This window comes from Eumetopias jubatus, unplaced genomic scaffold (genome assembly GCF_037043125.1).
Source record: "Eumetopias jubatus isolate StellerSeaLion01/CBP00866 unplaced genomic scaffold, mEumJub1_p1.0 scaffold_17, whole genome shotgun sequence".
NCBI lineage: Eukaryota > Metazoa > Chordata > Mammalia > Carnivora > Otariidae > Eumetopias > Eumetopias jubatus.
Genome location: NW_028274823.1, coordinates 32578596 through 32592852, shown reverse-complemented (window position 1 = coordinate 32592852; position 14257 = coordinate 32578596). Strand labels below are relative to the sequence as shown.

The 14257-nt window shown below is 37.8% G+C and overlaps 1 protein-coding gene across 1 annotated transcript in view; it reads right to left on the bottom strand.

Annotated features, from left to right (window-relative positions):
* TM9SF3 (transmembrane 9 superfamily member 3) overlaps nt 1-14257 on the bottom strand; it is a 74072-nt gene that overhangs the window by 55826 nt on the left and 3989 nt on the right. The window contains exon 2 of the mRNA XM_028098690.2: nt 7507-7702. Coding sequence (XP_027954491.1) covers nt 7507-7702 — 196 coding nt within the window. The remainder of the gene's footprint in view (nt 1-7506; nt 7703-14257) is intronic.

Sequence of the window (14257 nt, the reverse complement as noted above, 5' to 3'; positions counted from 1 at the left end):
CCCACACATCTTGTGCTCTCTTGGCCTCTGGACTTTTTGGCCTTTGCTGGAAAGTCTACCACAAATGTCCACCCTAAAATACTTCCCAACCCCCTACCCTCTCCTCCACAGAGTAATCCTTGATTCCCCACCCCTCACACTTCTCAAACCCCACAGCCTGTCCCTTCCTCTGAAGTCCCATGGCTTTCTCTCCACACTTCCCTACGGTACCTAGGTCTGTACCACTTATAACCTCATACCAGTATCTTAGTTCCTCAAAAGACCATCATGTGTTGAGAGCTCTGTCTATACTAATTACATCCTTTTTACCCCCAGCTATGCCTGTTTCAGTACCCTGAACAGAACAGGCACTAAACAAATAAGCAAAAAATTTTAGCAAATTTTAAGAGCATGATCCATTTATTCAGCAAAGAAAAACACGAAGTATATTACAGTATGTACATATACATACATGCATCTGTGTATGATTAGGATGTCTGCGTGTGTTTGTGTATAGGAGAAAATGCCAATATAAACAAATGAAATTTTTGAGCAGTTATCTCAGAATGATTCACAAAGAGGTCTTGAAGAATATCTTTCACTGATGTAAAATCTAGTAAAGAAATGTGGTCAAAGGGAAAAACCTATGTTTATAGCAGGCTATAAAAAGGACCTTGGTTGATCATATTTTAATGAAATTCCTCTTGCAGACATGTGGGCAAATACAAACATCACAAATAATTGAAGAGTCTGGTTGCTCAACTAAAACAGCACTTTTCTCAGGAGGGAGCCACTTTGAAGATAACTAATGTAATGTGCCTGAATATGGCAAATCATTATTCAGCATTCTATAGAACTGGAAAACAATCTGAAAAATCTATCACCATAAATCACTGCTTTAACATTACAAAAAGGCATACATTTCTCAGGTGAAATACACAACTATGAATTCTGAAGAGGATACAATTAAGATTTCACCAATGTAAATACATTACGTGGGGGAAAACAAACAAAACCAAAGGTACAAAGTGGCAACTGTTAATACTGATTTTTCAAGCAGAAAGCAAGAGTAGTTCCTGCAAACTACCTACCAACAAGTCTGTCATCATTTCACAATAACACTCCAGACTAATAACTGAACAGTGAAAATACTGAAAAAACAATGTGGTAATTATTTGAGTTCTCTAAGAACATATGATGCTTAGCTTTATTAGCTTTCTCTTGATAGCATTACCAAATTGGAAATCACAAATGCTCTACCTCAAATTCAACAGCACTCGGCAATTTTTCATGAAGTCACTATAGACAAATTTATAAAAAAAAAATAGAAACTTGAGTTTTGTCTGGGTTCTACTATTTATTAGCTATGTGAACAAAAAAAAAAAAATCATTTAGCTTCTATGAAGCTCAGATCCCTCGGCCACAAAACAGAGATAACATCTATGCTATCTCCTTCCCAGAGTTGTTTTAAGGATTAAAAGTGTCAGTACACTCACAGACTGTGTTAAGTTTCCTTGGGCCACACAAGTCTGAGAATCCAATGAAAGTAGTATCTCCCTTGCCCCCCCAAAATGCACATTCACACAAAACTAAGTGTGTAATTTCAGAGAACCCATGGAACCCTGAAGCCAGAGCTTCTGGTTCAACTTTGTACATCCAAAGCCTACCACACTGCTGGTATAGTCATATATGAGTACTGATTAACTGGCCAACCTATCTGCAATATTAACTGTACAATTTTTTCTAGATGACTAATTGGCAATATGCATCAAAAACTGCCTTAAAAATGTTGATATCCTTTGATTCAGTAATTCCACTTCCAAGAATTTATCCTATAAAAGATTCAGAGACACATTAAAATACTTATGTGCTAGGGTAGCCAAATGCATTATTTCCAATAGGAAAAAAGGCAAAAAAAATCAAGGAACGAAGGGATGAAAGGAAAAGGGAAGGGAAGGAAGAAAAATAATCAGAATATCTTATAACTGGGAAATGGGGAAAATTACAATATCCAAGTTATAGAATACCACATAAACACATTTTTTAAAAAATTAACAATATGAAGACAAGCTCACAGATGTTAGAGTAAAAACTAATTTATATGTAACTTATTAACAGTTAGTAAGTAGTTAGTATCAAACAAATACTAAGCTCTGTATGTTACACAAATTTTTTGAAATCATATATATAACATGAACCCAATTTTTTAAAAACTCTAAATAATGTGGATGAATGTGAAGAAAGAAGTAAAGATGGAAGAAAATGTTAATGGTAATTACATCCAGATGATTTTTATTTTCTTCTTTATATTTCTCTGTAAATTTTGTACAGTGATCTTATATCATTACGTCAAAATCAGAAAAAAATATATACATATATATCCTTTTGGGGAAAAAAAAAGATATCAATCTGGAGTAGAACAATGTTATCAACAGCTTGAATAAGAATTTATAAAAAGCCCATGCTATTCAAATTTGCAGTGAGCACAAGGTTTAAGGAACTGCTAACACCAAGAATTCAAAATACCTGGATTCAAGATTCAATACAAGATCCAAATAATTTGGTCTGGTTAAAACACTTTGGGTGAAACCAGGAGCACAAAATATGGCACTGACTTCCCAGACTTCCAATTAAACAAGGCAGACTAACCACACGTATGTCTTTTCCCTCCTGAAACTCCATTAAAATGTCAATACAGGAATAAAAAGGATGTAGTACACAAGGACAAAAAGAAGACATTAAGAAAAAAATCTCAAGATATTTTTGAAAAATTGAAAATGAACAGAAGATGGCAAAGCAGAGGAAACCATAACAGAACAAAAGGGGGCTGGTGTCACCGAACACAAGAGATACTTGAGACACTCACACACTGAAAAGTAGGGAACAGATGTAGGGCTAAACACATAGGGGAACTGTATAAAAATATGTTTATGGAAGGCTTGGATGCCCAAGTCCCCTTCTCCACCCATTACAAAGCTAGATGAACAACCTCAACTCCTCCCTACAGTAGACCAGAGGCACCTTCCCCTAGAGAACTCCACCATAAAAGCTGCAGAATTAGGGACTAGGGACTGCAAGGAGAGTAGAATCCAGGGACTGAAAACAGGGTGGGGGGATTAAGTTAAATAAAAATCTTTAGGCTGAATGAAAGGATCTGCCACTTTCCCAGCCCTTTCCCCACTCTTCGGCAATCAGGCCTTTACCACCAGACCGGTATCTGGAGGGACACCCTGCATAGTGGTTAAGCTCAAACTCTAGCACTGTGTTCTGTAGGTTCAAATCCTTACTCTGCCACTTTCCATCTGTGAATCCTTGGGCAAGTTACTTAACCTCAGGGCCCCAACTCCTCATCTGAAAAATAAGGATAATACACCTCATAACATGGAGGAAGAAAATCGTGAAGAATGAGAATCACTGAATTTGAAATATATAGGATTCCAACTAGCCCTTGGCATTTTTATCTGTAGTACTCTCAACTTATCATTTCACTCCAGAGAAGCAGAAGAAATACTTATGAAACAATTTCATCCCTCTATTATGTTGGGATATTCAAGGAAAAGTAAATTCAAAAGACGATCAATAAAACAAATGGGAGGAAAGAATCCTTTAGAAGCCATCAATTTTTCAATAATATCCTTCATTATACTGCAAGTGTTCTCAAATGAAGGGGAAGGGAAGTGGACAGTGACCTCCCCTGGTCCAGATCATCCAAAGATCATAGTGGACCAATTAAAGAACAGGCACAAACTGCCCAGGTGCTACACAATTGAGAGCTTACAATGTCTTAATAGCTAAGGATGCAAGAGTGAGCAAGAATGCCACTGTCCTTGCCCTAGCAGAACTAACTAAAGTACCCAGCAGGCTAGTGCAACAGCCTGAGATAAATCAAATCCTATAATTGGTAAACTAATTTAACATTTCAGAATTGCCAGTACCAAATTAAGTTGGAACTAGAGACCTACATTATGTGCTGTTAGTATCCATATCAATGACCATTTTTTTTAAATGTAAACTATGTATCAGGAACTTTGATAAATGCTCTACATAAATTACCTCACTTAAATCAAACAACAATTCTATTAAACAGCTATTATTTCCCTCATTTCACAGATGAGGACAATGAGATCAAAGAGGTGGAATAATATGTCCGTGACTACACAGGTATGCAGAGGCGGCACTGGGATGCCTCAAGTCTCTCTGACTTGTTTTTTCCAATCCACAACGGTCAGGTTGCAAGAGGTACCCTCTAAAATCAGAGGATAATGAATTCAGGCCTGGGTCAGAGATACCCCGTTTAATTCTGCCCTTTTCTTTTTAATTTTCTCTAAATGTTCTCAATTTAGTATTTTGTCTAGTGGTAGTATATATAAAATTATTATGGGGAAAAAAGTTGTGCATAAAATCTCAAGTAAGAGGCATCCTACATTAGACTTAAAACTATTTACTAGTTCCCTAAAAGTCTATTTAGTGACCTTCATTGTATGAAATACCAATCCATTTAGCCTGATAGAATCTACTAAATTTAAAAAAAGGTGTGTGTGTATATATCTATGTGCACATGTGTGATGTATACGTATATATAGTATTTTCTAGTTTCAAAATATTTCCAAAATTTTATTTTCTCACGCCTTCAGAAGAACCTTTAAAAATCAAATACTTGAGAAGTGAAAAGATTAACAATATAAATATTTTTATAATTCACATAGGGACAGAAGGTTCTAGCTTCTGTGGCATTATTAATACGCTATGATATGCCTTGGGTAAATCATTTCATCTCTGGGCCTCACTAAAGGGAAATCAGATGACACAATCTCTAAGGTGCATCGAACCTTTAAAAATTCTATGACAGTACAAATAACCAGGAAACCTCATAAAACATTTTCAAAGCATGATCAACTATGTCTTTGTACAGGACAAGCAAGGGACTATAGTAGAAAGAGAAATCTAATCAGCATTTACTTTTTCATCTGGACCACTTAATTTAGCAGCTCCCTTAAGCAGCATATCCGCATTGGAGATGCAGAGCTGACAAGACTCCAAGGAACCGCCAACTCTTGGGGAATAACACCTGGCCAGTTCTTGTTCTTTTCATCTAAAGGTACTCAGTCGGAAATTAAAGTAAACCCCACTTTTATAGCCCATGAAAACTGTTTCCCTCTATCTAAACAATCTGTCTATCTCAGCCTCAAGGAACTAATAAAAGAAGAAAGGTGAAGCCAGCTGAATGATTACTCTTCTTTAGTAAATAGGGTGAGGATTTTAAAAAGTGCTGAAATCTGTCCATGGTGTAGCAAAGTAGGACTCAGAGTTTTCACCTATTTGCTCTCTCTGGTTCCTCTTTAGTAAACTAGAAATGTGCACCAAACATGAAAAAGGAGAAAGTTATGTGAATAAATGCAGGACTGAGGTTTTCAAAGATCCCACACTCTAAGTTTTCTCCTTACTTGCAATTAAATATTTAGGTTACCTGATTAAATTAAAACACAAGCCTCAGGGAATGTTTACAATAATTTATAAAGTTACAGGCCAGGCCACTGTGGTTTTTTTTTTTTTAAAGATTTTATTTATTTATTTGACAGAGAGAGAAAACACAAGCAGGGGGAGTGGGAGAGGGAGAAGCAGGCTTCCCACTGAGCAGGGAGCCTGATGCGGGGCTTGATCCCAAGACCCTGGGATCATGACCTGAGCTGAAGGCAGACGCTTAACGACTGAGCCACCCAGGAGCCCGCCACTGTGGTTTAAATTTACAACTTAATTTTGTAATTAAGCCTCAAAGAATATAGTGGTGGAGTGGAATGGGGGAGAAGAATGCAAATACGTATACCAATTTTCAACAAGAGTAACAAAAAATACTCTAAACACAAGAATAAAATTTAACCAATCAAAATTAAATATTTTAAAATATCTCAATTCAGGGAGGCTGGGTGGCTCAGTCAGTTAAGCCTCTGCCTTAGGCTCAGGTCAGTGGCCCTGGGGTTCTGGGATCGAGCCCCACACTGGTCTCCCTGCTCAGCAGGGACTCTGCTTCTCCTTCTCCCTCGCACTGCCCCCCGCCCCTGCCATGCTCACTCCCTTGCTGGTGCGCTCTCTCTCAAATAATAAAATCTATAAATAAATAAATGAATAAATAAATAAATAAAATCGCTCAATCACATCTTCCTCTCAAAAGTGCAAAAATACCAGAAATCAGTTATGTTCATTTTACGCTTGTAGACAATGAAGTCAAAATTAGAGTAAAGAACTTCAGTAAAATCCATACAGTAAAGGAAATAGGGGGCGCCTGGGTGGCTTAGCCGTTGAGCGTCTGCCTTTGGCTCAGGTCATGATCCCAGGGTCCTGGGATCGAGCCGCGCATCGGGCTCCCTGCTCAGCAGGAGGCCTGCTTCTCCCTCTCCCACTCCCCCTGCTTCTGTTCCCTCTCTCACTGTGTCCTCTCTCTGTCAAATAAATAAATAAAATCTTCTTTAAAAAAAAAAAGGATTAAAATTCAAAGCTCCTGATTACAAGATCCAAGCTCTATTCAAAAATCAAGATGCCTAATCAAAGATCCTGTAAAAATTCAATTACTCAGGCTTCTGCTCACTGAGTTAAAAATGTCTATGCAGGAAATACACTCTCTGGCAAATTTCACAGAGGAAAATTAAAAGTTTAAACATACTTAAAGGGCCTGATAAAATAGATACCAGCATAATAAACAGATGAGAATTTTTTACAATTTTAACAAGTCTTTGACTTAAATTTTTTTTTTTAAGATTTTATTTATTTGTGAGAGAGAGAGAGAGAGAGAGAGAGCACAAGCAGGGGGAGCGGTAGGCAGAGGGAGAAGCAGACCCCCTGCTGAGCAGGGAGACCAGTGGGGAACTCGATCCCAGGACCCTGGGATCATGACCTGAGCCGAAGGCAGACGCTTAACCATCTGAGCCACCCAGGTGTCCCTGACTTAAAATTTAAAACCACACCACCCTACAGGAATTGAGAGAGTAAATTAATACATACTGATTAATACATTCTAAGCTAATAGTACAAGTTTGGAGTTGAGGCTTTACACATTTTTAAATATCCCATATACCCCCTTATATCCCTGCACCTCCAGAAATTATGAATCTACAAAAGCCTTCCCCGACCACATATATCCAATCACTAGAGGGTTTACCAGAAATCACTTTTCAGAGAGAAATAGGTTAGGGAAGTAGAATTTTATTAACAATTATTTATTTTATTCCAAATAAATCTTTGTAACTAACATACTTTTCTAAATGCAATACACTTAACTTGTAGATTAAAACATTTTTTTAGGGTCTAGAGCCATGGTTCTCTAAGATCAATCAGAAATGTCTGAGGACAGTTTTGGTTGTCACTACTAGCATCTACTGGATGGAAACCAAGAACTCTGCTAAACATCCCACAATGTACAGGTCAGCCTCCCACAAAAAAGAATTATCTGGCTCCAATGTCAACAGTGCCAAAACTGAGAAACCTTGGTCTACAATCTAACTTGTATTATAAGGACTATTAAGGTTTACTTACCTTTGAATTTAATATCCAGACCACTAAATTCCAATTCAACTCCTTGAAGTGCTTCTCCCAGAGTTTCATGGTAATGACTGATACTTTTTTTTGACCCCACACAGAATGGAAGTGAAAAGTACTTATATGTCTCTTGGCGATTATGGTAGGGCCCAACAGTATTCATCCATAAGACAACTTCCTCTTTATCTTGATACTGAAACAAAAAAGCAAATCACAGTACATTTTTTAAAAAATCTAATTCAAATTAAGGGAATATTTGTTATTTGTTCTAAACAAAAGTGTACTGCCTGTTTGGGAACCTATAAAATAAAATACTGGAAGTTTATTTTAATCTGATGATCAACGTCCACACCTTAAAAAAGACATTTGGTAAATTTTACACTTGTAGACAATGAAGTCAAAATTAGAGATCAAGACCCTGAGATCAAGACCTGAGCTGAGCTCAAGAGTTGGATGCTTAACCAACTGAGCTGCCCAGGCACCCCAACACTTGGTGAATTTTAAAATTTTATCTTCTGATTGTGGTCTCAGGTAGATCCACCTTTTCTTAAACTTTGTTTTATAGACGGTATTATATAAACAAAGTCCAATAGCATACAAAAGTCCAATACCGCATCAAATAATGATGAACCCAGAAACAACATTATTCACCATGCTAATATGGACACGGAAGGAGGAAAGAAAATCAATAGCTTACCCAGAAACTCATGTTAATCATTAGAAACTAAAAAATCTAATGTTGCCAGAAAGCACAAATAAAATTTCATCTACTTTCTAATCTTTTCCATGGCCATTGGTCAAAGTACTAGAAAGGAGAGAAATGACTAAACAAGAGGAAGAGAAAGCCACACTATGAAATCTCCACAGTCCATTCAAGCCATCATTCTATCCTCCCCTCTTTATTAGCCTGAAAGACATAAACTGTATGCATGTTTCTTTGAATAAATAACTATGGCTCTCCCCATCGGTATACACTGTATGTAGCTAAATCTGGAGTGTGGTCCAATGACTTTGGGTAGGTGACCACCTTTCCAGCATCCAACTAGGGGATATGCCAAAGATTTCTAAGATCTCAAGTTTAAAATTTCAATGAGTCTATTTAAAGCAATTACCCGAATAATTTTAAAACTAGTAACCCTAATCAGCAATGTAAATTGAAGACAACATTGGATACAATTTAAGTCAACTAGTAGTGTAGAAGTTAAATCACTGAACAATTATTTACTGAGTGCCTGCCACGTATCAATAATTATGTTTGTAACTGAGGATATAGCTTTTAACAAAACATGTTCCCTGCCCTACTGGAGCTCAGAGCCTAAAGGGAAAGATGGACACTGAACAAACAATCATAATAAAGTAAGGTGCTATGGAGCATATAACAGAGGAAGCTCTCCAACTAACCAAACTACCAAATTCTTACCTCCAGTCCTCCATCTAAAATATACAAACTTTTTTGATTAAAATCCAAGCTCTCCAAAAACATACTCATTCCACCCAAATCTAGCCTTTCTTTGATCTTTGTTTTTCTAATGGTACCACCATTGTCTCAGGAGACTCAAACCCCAAGTCCCTCTATATTCCAAAAAACAGTGACTTGTCTACTCTTACCCAGAGCATCTGCCTCTTCCTTTTGATTCACACCACCAGCACCCTATGACTTAGATCTAATCACCTCATCTTCAAATATAATAAATCTCATTGTTCATATAAGACATCATACAGGTCATTTAGAAAGTAATAAACTATCTTACTTTTTGAATATATGAGACATATACCAAGCATAGTGGTATTAAGGATACACAGTTGACCCTTGAACAAGGCAGAGTTAGTGTTACCAACCCACCCCAGTGTCAAAAATCCATTATGTAACTTTTGACCCGCCCAAAAACTTAACCACTAATAGCCTACTGTTTTTTTGTGTGTTTTTTTTAAAAGATTTTATTTATTTATTTGACAGAGAGACACAGCGAGAGAGGGAACACAAACAGGGGGAGTGGGAGAGGGAGAAGCAGGCTGCCCGCTGAGCAGGGAACCCGATGAGGGGCTCGATCCCAGGACCCTGGGATCATGACCTGAGCCAAAGGCAGACGCTTAACGACTGAGCCACCCAGGTGCCCCTAATAGCCTACTGTTGACCAGAAGCCTTACCGGCAATATAAACAGTCAATTAACACATTTTGTATGTTATATGTATTATATAGTATATTCTTACAATAAAGTAAGCTAGAAAAGAGAAAATGTTAAGAAAATTAAAAGAGAAAATACATTTTATCGTACTGTACTGTATATATGGAAAAAAACCTGCACGTAAGTGAACCTATGCAGTTCAAACCCATGTTGTTCAAGGGTCAATGTACAGATAGAGAAAATACTGTCCTTTCCTTTAAGAAGTTCACCATCCAGGGGCACCTGAGTGGCTCAGTTGTTAAGCGTCTGCCTTCAGCTCCGGTCATGGTCCCAGGGTCCTGGGATCGAGCCCCACGTCGGGCTCCCTGCTCTACGGGAAGCCTGCTTCTCCCTCTCCCCACTCCCCCTGCTTGTGTTCCCTCTCTCGCTGTGTCTCTCTCTGTCAAATAAATAAATAAAATCTTAAAAAAAAAAAGTTCACAATCCATAGTGAAGCCAGACAAGTAAATGATTAATGATGAATAAGTGTTAAAATTAAGGTAATAAAGGGCTATTGTAGCAACAATAAAGGAATGATTAGTTCTGCCTTGGTGGAGAAGAGTCAGAATGAATAGCAATATAGAAAATCATAAGCTGTTTCAAGTGAATTCAGAAAAACAACTGTAGATAATCTTCACGTATGAAGGAGTGAATCAAAGGCCTGAATATATCCATACATCCCCATTCAGTTGACACACCACTCTTCCATCCAATGCTCATGGTCACATAGCACTAATCAATCAAGGTACTCCTTTTTGCCAAACATACAGAGGTGGTTATAGCATAGGAATCCTCAAAGCAGTGAGCTAAACCAATCAATTATCAACTGACCAGATTTGGTATTAGAAACGAAACCTGCTTGCTAGGCAGAAAGCTCTCTGCATAGCATAAGGTACACAAAAAGTATTTAATAAATATAATGGGAAAACACTGAAAAATGCTGAAATGTGAAGTTCATTAGCAACTTACTAAAAAAAAAAAGCTTGAAGTATGTGTACTGACTGATTATGTGCGCTGATTCCAATAGTACCCTTTTAGAGAAAAAAGAAAGGGGAAGAAACAAAATACATCCACTTAAGATTAGAATGAGTAAGAGGACCTATCAATGAGGACCTTGTTATTAATCCTGCTGAGTCCACAGCAATGTTTAAATGTTACTTGTGGAAATAAGCACAAGAACACTCTTCCTATAAATTCCAATACTCATAATTCCTTTAAAAATAGACAAAAACTTGAACATAAAAAGTTTACTTTATATAAACTGAAACATAAGACTAAAATAACCAAAGGGTCACAGTGTATGTTAATCTATACATTCTGAAGTCACTTATTTTAGCCATTCATGAAACCTGAACAGGGCAGGAGACTTGTGATGATGGAAACTGCATGGTTACAAAACCTACACCATTCTGTAGCCACAAAGTCCTTCTGGGAAGAGGCCTGAAATAATAATTAGAAATATATATACTTATGTAATATACACACACCTTCATACATATACATACACACACACACATATAGCAGGTGTGGTTAGGGTGAATATTAAGGTAAAATGCTTCTTTTCTTTTACACCACTCCTTATGCAGACCATTGTCAATATAATGAATGAACTTAAAATGTTACTCTCATTGCAGTTCTTGATTATCTCTGAGAGTAAGTGCTCCCAGGACGAGTTCTTTTTCAAGAGAGGAAATGTGTCTTAAAAATATCTCGAAATTGGAAAATATCAAAAGGAAGATTTCACACAACTTTTTAAAAAGAAAAGAAAGCCTTTCCTTTCCCTAAAGCTGCTGAGAAAGTCCCTATCTCCACCAGTCTGTGGGAAGAGAGCAACAGGTAAGGCTCTTCTATCTCCCCATGGCCAAAAGGCTACCCTAATTCACTTTCAAAACATTCCATGAAGTCCTAGCAAGCTCTTTTTAAATCCTTTCCTTGGAAAAACTCTGAGTTGGCCAATGACACTGAGAAAGACGGAGTTTTATAACTTCCCTGCAGAGTGTAACCAGAAGGGGAGAAAAAAAGTCAAGGAAGCACAGCAGTGAATCAGGGGATCCCGGAGCATGGCCATAGCTCCTTCCACGAGGCCTTCCTGGGAAGTAGCTAAATGAGAGGAGGCCAATTCAGACTACCTGCATTCTTCACCTCATGGTTCCATTCATTTTCCCGTTCTCAGAAGAGTTTCACTGTTACACTGAATTTCTCAGCTGTCCACTCCAGCCAAAACGGCTTATAATATGGTCTTCCCTGCCTTTGCTTTTCTACCTTGTTTCTCATGCCATTCCCCCAAATCTATAATGCCTTCCTTCTCTCCACTTAGCCAATTTCTACTTATCCTTCAAAACTACTCAAATCCTTTCTCAAACCTTCCAATCCTCAGGTGAAGCCTTAACAGATCCATCTCACCATCTTTTCTGACAGTATCATTAGCTAACACTTAGTAAGCACATACTATGTGCTAGGCATAATAGTTCTATGGTCTTTACATGAATATTTAATCCTTGCAAAATTTTATAAGATAGGTCTTATTATTTCCCCATTTTACACATTAAACTAAAGAACAGAGATGTTAAATAATTTGTCCAAGATCATACAACTAATAGTATCATGCTTACAAACTTGGGACTACACTTTTTCTAATCCCTAGTCAGTTTCATTAACTAAAGAGCAAAAACTAAATGAGGAAAATATGAAAAAAAGTACAGCTGTACAAAGCAACTAAAGACAGTACTGAATAGCGAACAACTTTTCCATTTGAACCTTTAATCTGCCCTAAAGAAAAAAACCTTCCTAAGAAGCTCCTTGTGTTCTAATTTCCAAAGGCATGACCTTTATTCTCAAGATGTCACCAATGTTAGGTCTCTCTTACTTAAGTACTGTTTATGTGCTGGGAAAAGGGAGGCAAAGAAGTTTCGTTTTTTTTTTTTAAGATTTTTTTTTATTTATTTATTTGAGAGAGAGAGAGAATGAGAGAAAGCACGAGAGGGAAGAGGGTCAGAGGGAGAAGCAGACTCCCTGCTGAGCAGGAAGCCCAATGTGGGACTCGATCCCGGGACTCCAGGATCATGACCTGAGCCGAAGGCAGTCGCTTAACCAACTGAGCCACCCAGGCGCCCAAGAAGTTTTCCTTCTTGATAGCGACCATGAATTACTTTTTCTTGGGAGGAACACTTGAGGAGATAGTGTTACTGTTGTACTCGTGTAAAATCTGAATAAAGAAGTGAGAATTTGTATATACAGGCAAAGGACTAAGGGTTCAGAACAAGCACCCAAATGCCACCACTTTCATGGGATGAAGTAAAAGATAAAGGCTTGTTTTAAAATATGTATCTGAGAGGGCGCCTGGGTGGCTCAGATAGTTAAGCGTCTGCCTTCCACTCAGGTCATGATCCCAGGGTCCTGGGATCGAGTCCCGCATCAGGCTCCCTGCTCCTTGGGAGCCTGCTTCTCCCTCTCTCTCTCCCTCCGTCTCTCATGAATAAATAAATAAAATTTTTTTAAAAAAATATGTATCTGAGAAAGCAAAATCTAGTTCTGAGAGCATTTCAGAAATCATAATTTCAATGCTTTTTATTTAAAACACATCAGAATTTTAATACAAACAAATGACAAAATACCGAAGTATATGTTCGGATAGCCTCCTCAGATAACTGTGCTCTTTCTCTCTCTCTCTCAAAATAGCTTTGTACCTAAATAAACTTTTGGTCTATACCACAGAGAACAGCTGAAAATAGGACAATGAATTATGGTATTTCCTAAAACTGATCTATATTAAAGTACTCACAAATTCACCTGTAGTAGAGTCTGTTCTCTTTATAAATCTTCAAATAAGTTTTAAAGAGTTCCTATACTCTTTTTTTTTAGATTTTTATTTATTTATGTATGTATTTGACAGAGAGAAAGACAGCAAGAGAGGGAACACAAGCAGGGGGAGCAGGAGAGGGAGAAGCAGGCAGCCTGACGCGGGGCCCCATCCCGGGACCCTGGGATCTTGACCGAGCTGAAAGCAGACCCTTAAGGACTGAGCCACCCAGGCGCCCCAAGAGTTCCTATACTCTTAAAGACAAAAAAAAAAAGGCTGCTATTTGCCAAAGGAAAGCAAACAAACTATTCCTAAAATCACTCAGTGGTATAACTGTTTCTAGCAGAGGCTGACTATAAGCTACCCTAGGAACAGATCAGGTCCTTCTAATATTACCTACCAGAGGTACAATGCGCCATGAAGAAATGGGAGGTTAGCCTAATTAGGGCCCTAAATCACAAGAGGCATCCCAAAGACTATGCATCTTAAATGAACAGTGGTCTGGATTTGTTCACTGCGCTTTAAGCAATAGGGTTTCACGCTTCCAACACTGCATATTCTTGTCCCTAGTAGCTCCCTAATTACTCAAGTCACTCAACAAGCACTGATTAAATGCCACTGTGCCAAGCACAGAACCTGGGTATGTTAACAGACCAAAAAAAAAAAAAAAAAAACTGACTTTGTGATCCTGCGGAAACAGAACCCATAAAACTTCAAGTACAAACCATAAAATGCATTAAGATTCTGGTGCCCTTCATTATTGGTTTTTGGTGCTGACATCTT